Raw genomic sequence first — 15,842 nt, 5'->3', positions numbered from 1 at the left:
TCCCCCGAACACGGCCCCGGGGGGGCCGGGCGGGAGGGGACGGGACGGGGGACACGCGGGGAGACCCCCACCTCGGCACCGGCGCGCAGGACGGGGTGGTTGACGAGGCAGAGGGTCCTGCGCCGCGGCCCCTCCGCCGGCTCCGAGTTGCAGCGCACGGACGGCGATCGCCTGGAGGACTGAGCACGGACGGGGGGTCGGGGGGGACGGGGCCGGGCGGGACAACCTGGGGGGGCTGGGGGGGGCTGGGGGCCAGAGGGGCATCTGGAGGGGTTCAGGAGGCCACATGGACTTTGGGGGGTCTAGAGGGCATCTGGAGGGGTCCGGGAGGCCCCATGGAGTTTGGGGGTCTAGAGGGCATCTGGAGGGGTCTGGGAGGCCCCATGGAGTTTGGGGGTCTAGAGGGCATCTGGAGGGGTCCGGGAGGCCCCATGGAGTTTGGGGGTCTAGAGGGCATCTGGAGGGGTCCGGGAGGCCCCATGGAGTTTGGGGTCTAGAGGGCATCTGGACGGGTCCGGGAGGCCCCATGGAGTTTGGGGGTCTAGAGGGCACCTGGAGGGGTCCGGGAGGCCCCATGGAGTTTGGGGGTCTAGAGGGCATCTGGAGGGGTCTGGGAGGCCAAGGCACCTCTGCGGGGGCTGGGGGACTTCTGGGGGCCGCTGGAGGCGCGGGGGGCCGGGGCGGGCCGGGGGTACCTGCAGCACCACGGCTTTGCGGTAGGAGAGCGCCTGGGCGTGCTCCAGCCGGACGGTGGCCCCGTACGAGTCCTCCCCACCGTTGCGGAGGGCGACGGCGAGCTCCACGGCGTCCATCACTCCCACCACCACGCTCCGCGCGCTGGGGCTGGGGGGGACAGAGCCAGAGCGGGGTGAGGGGGGCGGGCGGGCGGGGGCCGCGGTGCGGCGCCCCCTGCCCACAGGGACGGGGATGGGGACGCCCACCCCGAGAAGTTGCAGGAGACGCGGAGGTCGTCGACGCAGACGTTGTCGCTGCCGCAGTCCTTCTCGAAGGGCAGCTGAGGAGACGCCGCGCCCGTCCGTCCAGCCGTCCGTCCGTCCGCCGGCCCCCCCCGGCGCCCCCCGGCCCCGCTCCGCGCCGGCCCCTACCGTGCCCACGGCCACCGTCTGCGAGTCCTCGCTCAGCGCCGGCCGCAGCCCCCCGGCCGCGGCCACGGGGTCCCCGCTGGCCTCGAAGGCCAGGCGCAGCAGCAGGGGGGTCAGCGTGTCTCGCGGGCAGCCCTGCGCGGCACAGAGACCCCCGCGTGTCCCCCAGGCCGGCGCCGCGGGGTGGGGCGGGCCGCTCCTGCCGCCCCCGCCGGCCCTGTCCCCGCGCCCACCGTGAAGGCGATGGCCAGGGCCTCGCACGCCCGCCCCACACCCAGCCGCAGGGTCCCGTTGCGGACGGCGCCGCCGCCGCCGGCGAAGACGGCGCGGACGATGGCCCGGCCGGGGTCCAGGGCCGCCTGGTAGCGCAGGGTGGCGGAGAGCTGGGCGCCTGCGGGGAGCGGGACGGGACGGTGGGCGCTTGGGGTCTGCGGCAGCCCCCAGGCACGGCGGGACGGAGGGGAGCCCGGTGGGTTTTGGAGGGTCCGGGGGAGGTGCGGAGGCGGCCGAGGGGGCCGGGAGGTTTCTCAGGGCGCGGGGGACACCTGGGGGTGGTTTTGAGCTTCCCAGGGGCCTTGAGGACGTCTGGGGTGGGTTTGGTAGGCCAGAGGGGGTTGGGGGGGTCTAGGTGGCACCTGGGGGGGGTTCAGGAGGCCCCATGGGGGTCTAGGGGGCATCTGGAGGGGGGTCAGGAGGCCCATGGGGGGTCTAGGGGGCATCTGGAGGGGGGGTCAGGAGGCCCATGGGGGTCTAGGGGGCATCTGGAGGGGGGTCAGCAGGCCCCAGGGGGTGTAGGTGGCACCTGGAGGGGGTTCAGGAGGCCCCATGGGGGTGTAGGGGGCACCTGGGGGGGGGTTCAGGAGGCCCCAGGGGGTGTAGGTGGCACCTGGAGGGGGTTCAGGAGGCCCCAGGGGGTCTAGGTGGCACCTGGAGGGGGTTCAGGAGGTCCATGGGGGTGTAGGGGGCAAGTGGAGGGGGTTCAGGAGGCCCCATGGGGGTCTAGGGGGCATCTGGGGGGGGTTCAGGAGGCCCCATGGGGGTGCAGGGGAGCGGGTCTGGGGCGCCCGTGCGCGCTTCCGGCCGGCCTGTGGCCAGCGCAGAGGCCGCGTGGGCGCGGGCAGCGGCGCGGGGGGGCTCACCGAATCCATCCTGGGTCTTCTTGGCGGCCTGGAAGCAGAGGTGGGCCTGGGCTGCCGGCCCCCCGCCCGCGTCCTCCTCGCGGCAGTCCAGGGCGGCCGCCGGGATCTGGCGGGGCTGGAAGGTCACCTCCGCGCGCAGCCGGAGCAGCGGCCGGGACCTGGCGGCGAGCGGCGTGGCGGGGTGGGCGGCGGGCGCGGGGCGGCGGCAGCGGCGGGAGGTCCCGGCCGCGCGTGTCCCCCCTGACCCCGGGCGCACCTGAGCAGCAGGACCTGTCCCCGCGCGCCCACGGCCGCGTCCGGCAGCCGGTCCCCCGTCAGGTCGCGGCCGCCGCTGAGGGCCTGGCCGAAGTGGCGCGGGCGGCTGGCGAAGCGGGCGCCCGGCAGGCGCTGGGGGGGACAGCGGGGCGCGGACGGCTGAGGTGGGCGGGACGGCCGGCGCGGGACGGCCGGCGCGGGATGGGCGCGGGCGCGTCCCCGGGGCCGGCCGGCGGCCGGGAGGGCCTCACCTGGGCGTAGCGCGAGGCCACGCCGTCCCGCGTCCCCCGGAAGACGTAGACGGCCCCCCGCTCCTCGTCCTCCAGAGGGGCCCCCACGGCCGCCTCGGGCCGCCCGTCCCCGTCCAGGTCCCCCAGCAGCGCCAGGCTGGCCCCGAAGCGGCCCAGGGGGTGGCCGGGCTGGCCCTGCAGCGTCTGCGGGCACGGCAGCCGCCCGCCCTGGGGGGGACGAGGCGCTGGGTGCCCCCGCGGCCGGCTCAGGGTGCGGCGGGGCGCGGCGGGGCGGGGCGGGGGTCCTACCTGCGGCCGCAGGCGGCAGACGGCCACGCGGCCCCCGCTGCCGGCCCCGTAGAAGGTGGGGGCCCCCACCAGCAGCGCCTCGGCCGAGCCGTCCCCGTCGGCGTCCAGCGCGCACAGCGACGCCCCGAAGTAGGAGCCCACCTGCGGGGAGCGGCGCCCGTGGGGCCGGCCAGGGGTCCCCGCACCCCATCCCCCCGCCGCCCCGCCCGTACCTGCGGCCCCGTGGCGTCGGCCAGCAGCTCCCAGGCGGCCCCGGGGCGGCGGCGGAGGAAGAGGAGGAGGCGGCCGATGTGGCGGTAGCGCGGGGCCCCCAGCGCCAGCGCCCGGCTGCCCCCCAGGGACAGGGACTCGGCCGCGTAGCCTGGGCACGGCGGGGGTCAGCGCGGCCCCTCCTGGGGGCGCTGGCGTCCCCGGGACCTCACGGGGCCACCGGTGTCCCCAGGGGCCCCGTGAGGCCACCAACGTCCCCAGCACCTCATGGGGCCACCGGTGTCCCCAGCGTCCCCATGGGGCCACCAACATCTCCAGAACCTCATGGGGCCACCAACGTCCCCAGGGGCCTCATGGGGCCACCAACGTCCCCAGAACATCGTGGGGCCACCGGTGTCCCCAGGGTCCCCATGGGGCCACCAACATCTCCAGGGTCCCCATGGGGCCACCAACGTCCCCAGGGTCCCCGTGGGGCCGCCAACATCTCCAGGACCTCATGAGGCCATCAACATCTCCAGGACCTCATGAGGCCACCAACGTCCCCAGAACCTCACGGGGTCACTGGTGTCCACAGGGTCCCCATGGGGCCACCAACGTCTCCAGGGTCCCCATGAGGCCACCAACGTCTCCAGGGTCCCCATGGGGCTGCCAACGTCTCCAAGACCTCATGGGGCTGCCAACGTCTCCAAGACCTCATGGGGCCACCAACGTCTCCAGGGTCCCCATGGGGCCACCAACGTCTCCAAGACCTCATGGGGCTGCCAACGTCTCCAGGGTCCCCATGGGGCCACCAACGTCTCCAGGACCTCATGGGGCCACCAACGTCTCCAGGGTCCCCATGGGGCCACCGACATCTCCAGGATGTCATGGGGTCACCAACGTCCCCAGGGTCCCCGTGGGGCCACCGGTGCCCCAAAGCCTGGAGATGCTGGTGTCCCCCCGATCCTCACGGGGCCACCAGCGTCCCCAGGAGGACCCCCCCGCCCCCGCGCCCCCTTACCCAAGTAGGCGTCGCTCATGTCCCCGGCGCGGCGGGACGCGTTGATGAAGGCGGGCTCCCCGCCCCCGCCGTAGACAAAGACCCCTCCCGACCAGTCGTAGGCGCCCACCGCTCCCAGCACGGGCCCGTCCTGCGCCGGAACGCAGCGGGAGGGGGTGGGCGGCGGGGGGAGGGGCGGGCGCGGGCGCGGGCGCGGGGCCGGCGCGGGGCGGCCGGGGGACGCTTACGGGGGTGAGCAGGGCGCTGAAGCCCTCCTGGGCCATCTCCAGCTGGAAGGAGCTGCTGCGGGCGGAGCGGGTGCCTGCGGGGGCGGGGGTGAGCGGGGGGCACCCGCCGCCCCCCCGCGGCCGCCCCCCGGCCCCACGGCGGCCCCCCGCTACCCTCGATGGCGAAGATCTTCTCCTGCAGCTGCTCCTGGATGCCCCGCAGCGCGTCGAAGTTGTCCACGCGGAAGACGTGGTCCCCGCTGGGCTGGGAGGCGATGGCGCGGAGCTCTTCCACCGCGGCGGGGTGGGCGAAGGCGCTGCCCACCTGCGGGGGGGCGGGACCCGGGGGTTGGGGAGGGGGGCGCAGAGGGACAGAGCCAATGGAGATGGTGGGGATGTGTGGGTGGAGATGGTTGGAGATGGTGGGGCACGGGTGGATGGAGATTGTGGGGCGTGGGTGGGTGGAGATGGATGGAGATGGATGGATGGATGGAGATGCTGGGGATGGAGATGGTTGGAGATGGTGGGCTGTGGATGGATGGAGATGGATGGATGGACATGGATGGATGGATGGATGGAGATGCTGGGGATGGATGGATGGTTGGAGATGCTGGGGATGGTTGGAGATAGATGGATGGAGATGGTTGGGCATGGGTGGGTGGAGATGGTTGGAGACGGTGGGGCGTGCGTGGATGGAGATGGTTGGAGATGGGTGGATGGACATGGATGGGTGGAGATGATTGGAGATGGATGGATGGACATGGATGGATGGATGGAGATGGCTGGGCATGGGTGGATGGGTGGCAAAGTCTAGAGGTGTTTGGAGATGGCCAGAGGTGTTTGTTGATGGATGGATGGCTGGAGATGTTTGGAGAGGGATGGCCAGAGATGTTTGGAGATGCATGGAGATGGAAGGATGGACGGATGGAGATGTTTGGAAATGGACGGATGGATGGATGGACGAAGATGCTGGGGATGGATGGAGATGCTGGGGATGGTTGGAGATGCTGGGGATGGACGGGTGGGTGGATGGAGATGGTGGGGATGGTTGGAGATGCTGGGGGTGGACGGGTGCGTGGATGGAGCTGCTGGGACCCCAACTCACCCCGATGGCGTAGCGGATGATCCCCGCGCTCTCCGCTTCGGGGATGACCTCTCCGTAGCCCAGCTGGTCCCCGTACTTCTGCCCGTCCGTCACCACGATCAGGACCCGGCGGGCGCCTCCCCGCGCTCCGTTGGCCGCGGTGAAGAGTTCCCTCCTGCCCGGGGTGGGACGGGACGGTCACCTTGGGACGATGGGGGGGACGGGCGAGGGGGGGGGCGCGACCTACACGGCGCTCCTGATGGCGCTGGCTGTGCGCGTGACCCCGTGGCTCTGGGCCATCCCGCGGACCTCCCGTGCCCGCTGCGCCGGGGCCAGGCGGGCGAAGGCGGCGAAGCTCAGCCGGAGACTGGTCTCGCTGGAGAACTGCATCAGGGCAAACTGGGCGGGGGGCCGGGGGGGGCCGGCGGGTCAGGATTCGGGCGCCCCTGGGGCGGGGGGGGGGGGGGGGGGGGGGCGGGACCTACGCGGGTGTCAGTGCCCTCGAAGCGGCCCATGACCTGGGTGATGAAGGTCTTCATCCGCTCGAAGTCGGAGCTCCGGATGCTGCCCGAGCCGTCCACGAGGAAGACGATGTCGGTGGCCTGGGCGGGGCAACCTGGGGTGGGGCGAAAAAATGGGGCAGGGCGGAAAAAAAAAAAAAAATCGGGTGGTGGGCGTGGGGGGGGAGCAAAACCCACATGGGCCCCCGCGGAGCCCATCTACCCCAGCGTCGGGTCTTCGCCCCTCACGTCCGCCCTTCCCTGCCCCACGTCCGCCCCCACCAAAAGCGGTGACGGGACCGCCCCGAACCTGGCAGGGCGGGGGGAAGGGTGCCCCCCGCAGGCAGGAGGAAGCAGAGCCCCCGCAGCTCCGTGTTCACCCCGCAGCCCCTCCGCGCCGTGGGGCCACACGCCTGGGGGCCGAGAGAGAGCGACGCCGTAGCCCTCCCGCCCCCTGTCCCATCTCCCCAACCCTGAGAGGCCCCAGTGTTCTCCAGTAGGTCCCAGTAAACCCCAACAGAACCCCAATAGACCCCAGGAGATGCCCAAAGACCCCAGTAGACCCCAGCAGACCCCCAAAGACCCCAAAACACCCCAAGAGAGCCCCAAGAGAACCCAGTAGACCCCAAGAGAACCCAGCAGACCCCCAAAGACCCCAGTAGACACCAAGAGACCCCAGGAGACCCTGGTAGGTCCTAGTAGACCCCAGTAGACCCCAGTAGACCCCAGTAGATCCCAAGAGAGCCTAGTAGACCCCTCAAAGACCCCAACAGAACTCTAGTAGACCCCCAGAGACCCCAGTAGACCTCAAGAGATCCCAGTAGCCCCCAGTAGATCTCCATAGACTCTAGTAGACCCCCAAGAGACCCCAGAAGATCCTGGTAGACCTCAAAAGATCCCAGTGGACCCCAGTAGACCTCCAGAGACCCCAGTAGACTCCAAGAGACCCTAGCTGACCCCAAAAGATCCCAGTGGACCCCAGTAGACCCCCAGAGACCCCAAGAGACCTTAGCTGACCCCAAAAGATCCCAGTGGACTCCAGTAGAACTCCAGAGACCCCAGTAGACCCCCAAAGACCCCAGCTGACCCCAAAAGATCCCAGTGGACGCCAGTAGACCCCCAGGGACCCCAGTAGACATCAAGAGATCCCAGTAGACCCCAGTGGACCCCCAAAGACGCCAGCTGACCCCAAAAGATCCCAGCGGACCCTCGTAGACCCCAAGAGACCCCAGCAGACCCCTCTGGGCCCCGTCCCCGGGAGGGCCAAACCCACCCCCCCAGACCCCTCCCCAAATTCCCCTCGCCTCCCCGTTGGGCCACGGCAACGCGGGTGTGACCCACCAGGAACTGGGATCCGTGGGCAACCAGGGACAGACCCAGAGACACGGAGGTCACCTCGGGGGGGGCTTTGAGGGGCAGAGAGGGGCGTGGTGGGGGACCTGGGCATCCAGCTTGTGTGTCCCCCCCCAAAATCCGCCCTCCACCCCAACGTCCTACTGGCGACGGGGACATCTCGGCAGCTCCCGGTCGTCAACTGGCACCGATAGACCCGTCCCGTCCCGCCGGCCGCTCCCGGCTCCAGAGGAGCCCCCACCAGCACCCTAGGGTGGGGGTGGGGGGGTCAGGGGGGCACCCTGGGGTGTTTAGGGAGTGGGGGGGGGGAGGCGCACGTACCCATCATCGAGCTGAGCCACGCTGTGCCCGAAGGAGCCCTCCGCGCCCCGAAAAACCGTCGCCGCCGCCTCGTCCAGTCCAGAGCCAGCGCCGGGGGGCAGCCCTGGGGGGGGGGGGGGGGGGGCGCGGAGGAGGGGACTCAGGCCTCCAGGGACCCCCTTCCCCAAAATTCCCACGCCCCCCCCACCCCAGGGAATCCCTGTGCCCCCCCCACCTGCGCAGAGCACCGCGAGCAGCACCCATGGGTGCATGGCGGCCGTCCCGGGGGCACGGGAAGGAGAAGTGAGAGAGGTGGAGGCGTGGGGCTGGGTTTTTGGGGGGGGGGGGGGGTTGGGAGGTGTGGAATAAAGCGGGCGGGGGGGGAAGGGCGCCCAACTGCACGGCGAAACGGAGAATTCTCGCCCAGCTTGGCCCGAAACGGGGCGGACCCCCCCCCCACCCCGCCCTCGATGAGCCGCGCTCCAAAATTGGTGTGACCCCCCCCTAAAAAATACCTGCACCCCCGGATGAGGGTGACCCCCCAGCGCCCCCCCCACCCCCCCCGGGCGGCAGGAAGCGGTCGGGGTTCGCTCCGCGGCACGGGCGGCCGACGCCAAACCCACACGGACGGGACCCAACGCGCCGAGGCCCTCGCGCGAATTTGGGGGGGGGGGGGGGGGGAGGCGTCACACGGGTGTCCCGCATCGCCGGGGTGACAGCGGCAGAAACTGGGCGGAATTGGCCCGAAAAGGAGCGGGGAAATCGGTCGAAAGGGCGGGAAACGGAGCCAAAAAAGGGCGAAAGTTGGCCCAAAGGAAGGCGGGATTGGCAGAAACGGCAGGAAATCGACCCAAAAAGGGAGGGAAGCGGAGGCAAAGCCGCATGGAACAGCCCCGGAATGGGTGAAATCGGCCCAAAGTGGGCAAACCAGACCCCAAATTTGGTGAAATGGCCTCCAGAGTTGGGGGGGGGGGGGGGGCGGGAAAAACCGTATTTGGTGAAATTGCCCCAAAACGAGGAGAAATTGCCCCAAAATGAGGAGAAATTGAGGGAAAAGGGGGATAAATCGACCCAAACCCAGGAGAATTTACACCAAAGTGGGTCATGACAGCCCCAAACCGAGTGAAATCGGCCCAAACTGGGCAAATCGGACCCAAAATTTGGTGAAATGGCCTTGAATGGGGGGAAAAAAAATCACCATATTTGGTGAAATTGCCCCAAAACAAGGGGAAAATGAGGGAAAAGGGGGAGGAATCGGCCCCAAACCAGAACCGACACCAGTGAGTCACGACGGCCCCAAACTGGGCAAAACTGGCCCGGAGCAGGCGACACCGACGCCAAAAGGCGGCGACGGCGTCATGAAAATCGACCCAAATCAGCCAAAATTGACCAAAATCAGCCAAAATTGACCCAAATCAGCCAAAATCGACCCAAACTGGCCAAAATCGACCCAAACCAGCCCCAAACGCGCTCCCTGGTGCTGCAGGTGTTTATTGTCCGCGTCCAGCTGCGTGCGCCCGTGCTGCGCCCCCACCCCACAACCTGCCCCACAGCCCCCCTGCTGCCCCACAGACTCCCCATTGCCCCACAGCCCCCCTCTTGCCCCATAGCCCCCCCCATTGCCCGACAGCCCCCCCCGCCGCCCCATAGACCACCAGCTGCCCCACCACCCCCCTGCTGCCCCATAGACCACCGGCTGCCGCACAGCCCCCCCCCGCTGACCCCCCAGGCCCCCCACTGCCCCACAGCCCCTCCCCAGCTGCCCCACAGCCCCCCCCAGACCAATAAGAAGTCGCCTGGACCCTCCTGCTGCCCCCCAACCTTCTCCAAGGACCCGCCCCCACCCCAGAGAACCCCTGAGCTGCCCCACTGAGCCCCCCAACCGCCCCCTTCGCCCCCCCACCCTCACGGCTTCGGCGTGCGCAAGCCAAAAGAGCGAGACCCACGGAGACCCCCAGTGCCCCCCCCCGCCAGTGCCCCACATCCCCCAGTGCTTCCAGCGCAGAGACCACCCCCACGCCGGAGGGGGGGCAAGTCCCGGGGGTGGGATCCGTGGGTCACGCTGCACCGTGGGGGTGACAGGACCCGCCCCCCCCACCCAACGGCACCTCCACCCCCGCCCCACCCAACAGTTCGCCCACGGGACGTTCTCCCGCGGCCGTCCATGGGGCGTCCGCTGGACCTCCGTGGGGGCGCCCCACACCGGGGGGGGGCACCCCAGATGTGCCAGAGCCCCCCACCCTGCCGAGCGTGCCAGTCCCACCCTGCGTACGGACCCCCACCCCGTGGGGCACCTCGAAGGGCCACTCCAACAGCACGACCCCCCACCCACGGGACGTTTCCGCAGCTGGGTGCCCGTCGGACATCCATGGGGCGCGCGGGGGGCGGACGTGGGGGGCCGACGGCGGTGCGGGGGGGCGGTCTCAGCCGAAAAGGCGCAGGAAGCAGGGCTGGCAGTAGGGTTTGCCCTCCTGCTCCTGGAAGGTGCCCTTGGCCAGCGGGCGCAGGCAGAAGGCGCAGACGAAATGCTCGGGGTGGAAGCGCTGCGCCATGGCGGTGACGCAGCGGCCGGCGATGGGCTCCCCGCAGCCGCGGCACAGCGAGCCCCGCCGCGCGTGGAAGTGGCGCTCGCAGTACGGGTGGCCGCCGTCCTCGAAGAAGCTGCCGCCGACGAAGGGGGCGAAGCATTCCTGGGGTGGGAGGGGGGGAGGTGGGGGTACGGGGACATCAGGGACCGGGGGAGGTGGGGACGTGGGATTGAGGTGCTCCTGGGGATGGGAGACGGGGACACGGGGACACCAGGGACCAGGGGACATCAGGGACCAGGGGAGGTGGGGACACGGGGACACCAGGGACCAGGGGAGGTGGGGACATGGGGACATTAGGGACCAGGGAGGTGGGAACATGGGATTGAGGTGCTCCTGGGGATGGGAGACAGGTACACGGGGGCACCAGGGACAAGGGGAGGTGGGTACAGCAAGGACCAGGGGAGGTGGGGACGCGGGACGTGAAGTGTTCCTGGGGATGGGACACAGAGACATCTGGGACCAGAGGAGGTGGGGACGTGGGAATGTGAGGTGCTCCTGGAGATGGGAGTCGGGGACATGGGGACACCGGGGACCAGGGGACACCAGGGACCAGGGGAGGTGGGGACATGGGATTGAGGTGCTCCTGGAGATGGGAGTCGGGGACATGGGGACACCGGGGACCAGGGGAGGTGGGGACATGGGATTGAGGTGCTCCTGGAGATGGGAGACGGGGACACGGGGACACAAGGACAGGGGAAGCGGGGACGTGGGATTGAGGTGCTCCTGGAGATGGGAGATGGGGACATGGGGACACCAGGGACCAGGGCAGGTGAGGACATGGGGACACAGGGGCAGGGGAGGCGGGGACGTGGGGACACGGGGACGTGGGGACACAGGGATGTGGGGACACAGGGATGGGGCAGGCGGGCTCTCACCCGGCAGACGAAGCACTCGGGGTGCCAGAGCCCCTCCAGCGCGGCGATGTACCCCTCCAGGATGGGCCGCCCGCAGCCCCGGCACCGGCTGGAGAAGAGCTCAGCAAAGTCCCGCCGGCAGTACTGCTGCCCGTCCTTCTCCAGGAACCCTGCGGGCGGCGCGGGGGACACGGGGACAGGGGGACGTTGGGACATGGGGACACGGAGACGTGGAGACATTGGGACACAGGGACATTGGGACATGGGGACACGGAGACACAGGGACACAAGGACACAGGGACATGGAGTCATTGGGACACGGGGACATTGGGATGTGGGGACATGGAGACGTTGGGACATGGGGACACGGGGATGTTGGGACATGGGACACGGAGACGTTGGGACATGGGACACGGGGACATTGGGATGCGGGGACATGGAGATGTTGGGACGTTGGGACATGGGGACACAGAGACGTTGGGACATGGGGACACAGGGACACAGAGACGTTGGGATGTGGGGACACGGGACATGGAGACGTTGGGACGTGGGGTCACGGAGACATTGGGGCGCGGGGAACATGGAGACATTGGGACACGGGGACATTGGGACACGGAGACATGCAGACGTTGGGACGCAGGGACACGGGACACAGGGACATGGAGATGTTGGGACAAGGGGACATGGAGACATGGGGACACGGACACGTTGGGACATGGGGACACAGAGACGTTGGGACACGGAGATGTTGGGACGCGGGGACACGGAGACGTTGGGACACAGGGACGTTGGGACACAGGGACGTTGGGACACGGGGACATTGGGACGCGGGGACACGGAGACGTTGGGATGTAGGGACATGGGCACATAGAGATGTTGGGACGTGGGGACGTTGGGACACGGAGATGTTGGGACGTGGGGACGTTGGGACGCAGGGACGTTGGGATGCGGGGACACGCAGGTGGGCAGACGTTGGGACACGGAGACGTTGGGACGCGGGGACATTGGGATGCGGGGACACGGAGACACGCAGGTGGGCAGACATTGGGACACGGAGACGTTGGGACGCGGGGACATTGGGACGCGGGGACACGGAGACGTTGGGACACGGGGACACGGAGACACGCAGGTGGGCAGACAGTGGGACACGGAGGACGCGGCCGCGGTGGCCAGGTCAGGGTGCAGGAGGAAAGATCTGGGGCCATGGGGATGGACGGGGGGATGCTGGGGGCCGGGAGGGGACGCGGGGCGGGGGTCAGGGGGGCGCTCACCCTCCTCGCCGAAGGGCTGCCCGCACTTGACGCAGCAGAAGTGCTCGGGGTGCCAGTTCTTGTCCAGCGCCGTCACCATTTTCTGCAGGGGGGGACGACAGAAATCCCATGGCCCCCCAGAAGGTCCATGGCCCACCAGAAGGTCCCATGGCCTGCCGGGACATCCCCGGGACCCCCCAAAAATGTCCCATGGCCCCCTAGAAGGTTCCCAGGGACTCCCAGAAGGTCCCACCGTCTCCAGGACATCCCAGGGCCCCACCACCCCCATGCTCCCCTAAAAGGTCCCATAGCCCCCCAGAAGATCCATGGCCCCCCAGAAGGTCCCAGGGACCCCAGAAGATCCATGGCCCCCCAGAAGGTCCCATGGACCCCCAGAAGGACCCCCAGGGCCCCCCAGAAGATCCATGGCCCCCCAGAAGGACCCCATGGCCCCCCAGAAGATCCCATCACCCCCCAGAAGGTCCCATCACCCCTCAGAAGGTCCCAGCCCTCCCCCACCCCCCCGGGAGGTCCCGCAGACCCACGTCGAAGATGGGCTGGGCGCAGCGGGCGCAGCGGGGGGAGAAGAGGCGTCCATAGTCCTGGGGGCAGTAGGGCGCCCCGTCCTTCTCGAAAAAGCTGCCCCCACCCAGCTCCCCCCCGCAGCGGGCACAGACGAAATGCTCGGGGTGCCAGGCGCAGCCCAAAGCCCTCACCACCTGCGGGGAGAAGATTGAGGGGGGGTCCCAAGGGGGTGACACCACGGTTTGGGGGTCCCGGTTGGGTGAGGTTTGCTTTGGGGGGGCTGTTGGGGTGGGGGCGGCACCCCAAAACCCACCTTGCCAGCGATGGGCTTCTGGCAGGACCCACAAATCCCCTTGGCCCCTGTGGGGACGCCCTGACGGCTGAGGTCTGACTGCAGCAGCACCAGCATGGAGTCCAGGTTCCCCTCCTCAGGAACCCCCTTTTTTGGGGGGGGCTGGGGGTGGGATGGAGGGGAAAAGAAAGTTATGGGGGGAAAGGGTGAAACGGGGGGGGGGCACCCCGAAATCCGGGCAGACTCACGGCATGGTGGAGGTGGAAGTCAGAGAGCGAGGCCATCAGCTTGTCCAGCTCCTGGGTGGCCGAGGTGGCTGACGCGGGGGCCGGCGGGGGGGTCCCCGAGCTGGTTTGGGGTGGTGGGGAGGGGGACGACAAGGAAAGGCTTACCCTCATTTTGGGGTGCTGCTGTCTGCCCCGGGGGGGGGGACACGGACATGTGCGCACGCACTCACCGGGGTGGGGGGGACACCCCGACTTCGGCCTCGTCTGCCGCCTCCTTCCTCTTCCCCCCGTCGGGGCTCTTCAGGGGGGGGAACTGGGCCAGGATCTCATCTGGGGGGGGGTGAGGAGGGGTCACTGCCAGTTTTGGGGTCCCCCCGGGAGTGGATTTGGGGTGTGGGGGTGTGGGGGGGTACCTGCGATGGAGCTGTGGGTGGCGTTGAGGTCGCGGAGGAGCCGGTCCAGCTCCCCCAGGCCGGGGGGCGCCGGGGGGGTGCGGGGGGGCCGGGTCTTCTGCACCGTGCTGGGGGACGGGGACAGCGCGGGGGGGGTCGCACGTCCCCTCTGTGTCCCCAACGCCCCCCCCCGTGTCCCCAACGCCCCCCCGCCGTGTCCCCAACGCCCCCCCTACCTGTAGAGCTGCTCCGTGTCCCCCCCTGGCACCTGGGGACCGGGACATTGAAGGTTAACGGGGACCCCCGATGTCCCCCCCAAGTCTCTGATGTCCCCAACCCCCCCTGCATCCCCAAAGCCCCCCCACACGTCCCCAAAGCCCCCCCGTGTCCCCAAAGCCCCTCTATGTGTCCCCAAAGCCCCCCCCGCGTCCCCAAAGCCCCCCCCTGCGTCCCCAAAGCCCCCCCGCGTCCCCCGGGGTGCCTGACCGGGCCGTAGGGGGGCGGGGGCGGCCGGGGGGGCTCGTCCCCGTGGGCGGGGGCCGGGTGGGCGGGGGGCGCCCCCGCGGGTGGGTCGGTCAGCAGCACGGGGCGGCGGGCGAGGTGCGTGGTGGTGGTCTCCAGGTCGGCCAGTAACGCGTCTGGAGGGGGGACGTGGGGGGGGGGGCTCGTGGGGGGGAGCTCGTGGGGGGGCCCGCGCCTCCAAAACCCACCCGTGCCGGCACCCACCCATTCACGGACCCCGCCCCACGCCCCAGCACCCACGGACCCACGTGTCCCAGCACCCGCTCATCCCCGCATCCACGCCTCTCGGCACCCACCCGTGCCCCTGCCCACAGACCCGCGTGTCCCAGCCCCCACCAATCCACGGACCCACCCGTGCCGGCACCCACCCATCCCCGCACCCACCCATGACCCTGCCCACGGACCCACGTGTCTCGGCACCCCCCGTGCCCCTGCCCACGGACCCACGCGTCCCAATACCCACCCATCCCCGCACCCCCCCGTGCCCCTGCCCACGGACCCTCCGTCCCCGCACCCACGGACCCACGCGTCCCGGCACCCACCCATCCCCACACCCACCCGTGCCCCAGTCCGTGGGGGACCCACGCCTCCCAATACCCACCCGCGCCCCTACCCACGGACCCACGCATGGCAGCACCCACGTGTCTCAGCACCCACCCGTGCCCCCACCCACGGACCCGCGCGTCCCGGCACCCATGCGTGCCCCTACCCACTGACCCACGCGTCCCAATACCCACCCATCCACAGACCCACCCGTGCCGGCACCCACCCATCCCCGCACCCACCCGCGCCTCTACCCCCGGCCGGCCGGAGGGGGACACGCGTGGCTCTTACCCAGGTCGTCCATGGCCGGGGCTGGGTGCGGCCCCCGTGACGTCGCCGCGCGCGGGCCCCTCGGTGCCCATGTATGGAAGCGGCCGGACGCCTGGGTCCCGGCCAGGGGAGGGAAAAAAAAATCCCCCAAAAAAAAACAAAACCCAAAAAAAAACCGCGCGGGGCGGAGGGGGGGCCGGACGCGGGATCCGTGGGAGGGAGGAGGAGGAGGAGGAGGGGACTTGGAGTGGGGAGGGGAGCGGGGCCGGGCGCGTGGGGCCGTGGGGTTTGGGGGGGGCCAGGATGTGTGGGTCCGTGGGATGTGGGGGGGAATCGGATGCGTGGGGCCGTGCGATATGGGGGGGGCCCGGACGCGTGGGGCCGTGGGATACGGGGGGGCCCCGGATGTGGGGGTCTGTGACGTGGGGGTTTGTGGGGTGGGGGTCCGGACGCGTGGGTCCATGGGGTTTGGGGGGGGGGGGGGGCGTCCGTAGGGTGGAGAGGTCAGGATGTGGGGGTCCATGGGGTGTGTGGGCCAGGATGTGGGTCCACGGGGGTCTGTGACGTGGGGGGGGAGGGTCCGTGGGGTGTTTGGGTCAGGATGTGGGTCCATGGGGGCCCGTGGGGCATGGGGGGGTCCGTGGGGTGTTTGGGTCAGGATGTGGGTCCATGGGAGGTCTGTGGGGTGTG

The 15,842-nt window shown here is 70.1% G+C and overlaps 2 protein-coding genes across 2 annotated transcripts; both read right to left on the bottom strand.

The window, feature by feature from the left end:
* Positions 1 to 10: 10 nt before the first annotated feature.
* LOC147596045 (integrin alpha-D-like) lies at positions 11 to 7,991 on the bottom strand (the record flags this gene model as incomplete). The annotated part of the gene is made up of 21 exons (XM_086771704.1): positions 7,925 to 7,991; positions 7,711 to 7,813; positions 7,534 to 7,637; positions 7,378 to 7,442; positions 6,347 to 6,449; positions 6,022 to 6,152; positions 5,784 to 5,935; positions 5,558 to 5,711; positions 4,627 to 4,777; positions 4,474 to 4,547; positions 4,247 to 4,376; positions 3,249 to 3,397; positions 3,037 to 3,177; positions 2,749 to 2,955; positions 2,499 to 2,629; positions 2,243 to 2,400; positions 1,337 to 1,494; positions 1,107 to 1,238; positions 942 to 1,015; positions 696 to 843; positions 11 to 179 (listed from the first exon to the last, which is right to left on the bottom strand). Coding segments are annotated over exons 1-21 (2,671 nt in total), but the record flags the coding sequence as incomplete, so codon positions are not given.
* A 2,061-nt stretch (positions 7,992 to 10,052) lies between these two features.
* Positions 10,053 to 15,249, bottom strand: TGFB1I1 (transforming growth factor beta 1 induced transcript 1). Its single transcript, XM_086771705.1, has 11 exons — positions 15,174 to 15,249; positions 14,304 to 14,455; positions 14,054 to 14,085; positions 13,839 to 13,945; positions 13,656 to 13,755; positions 13,447 to 13,546; positions 13,220 to 13,360; positions 12,927 to 13,100; positions 12,403 to 12,484; positions 11,153 to 11,301; positions 10,053 to 10,379 (listed from the first exon to the last, which is right to left on the bottom strand). Exons 1-11 carry the CDS (start codon positions 15,184 to 15,186, stop codon positions 10,113 to 10,115), a joined length of 1,317 nt encoding a protein of 438 aa, XP_086627831.1. The 5' UTR covers positions 15,187 to 15,249; the 3' UTR covers positions 10,053 to 10,112.
* Between the last annotated feature and the right edge of the window lie 593 nt (positions 15,250 to 15,842).

This window comes from Chlamydotis macqueenii, unplaced genomic scaffold (genome assembly GCF_036417535.1).
Source record: "Chlamydotis macqueenii isolate bChlMac1 unplaced genomic scaffold, bChlMac1.mat HAP1_SCAFFOLD_301, whole genome shotgun sequence".
Classification (NCBI taxonomy): domain Eukaryota; kingdom Metazoa; phylum Chordata; class Aves; order Otidiformes; family Otididae; genus Chlamydotis; species Chlamydotis macqueenii.
Note: the sequence above shows the minus strand (reverse complement) of the source record. Positions and strands in the feature narration are given on the sequence as shown.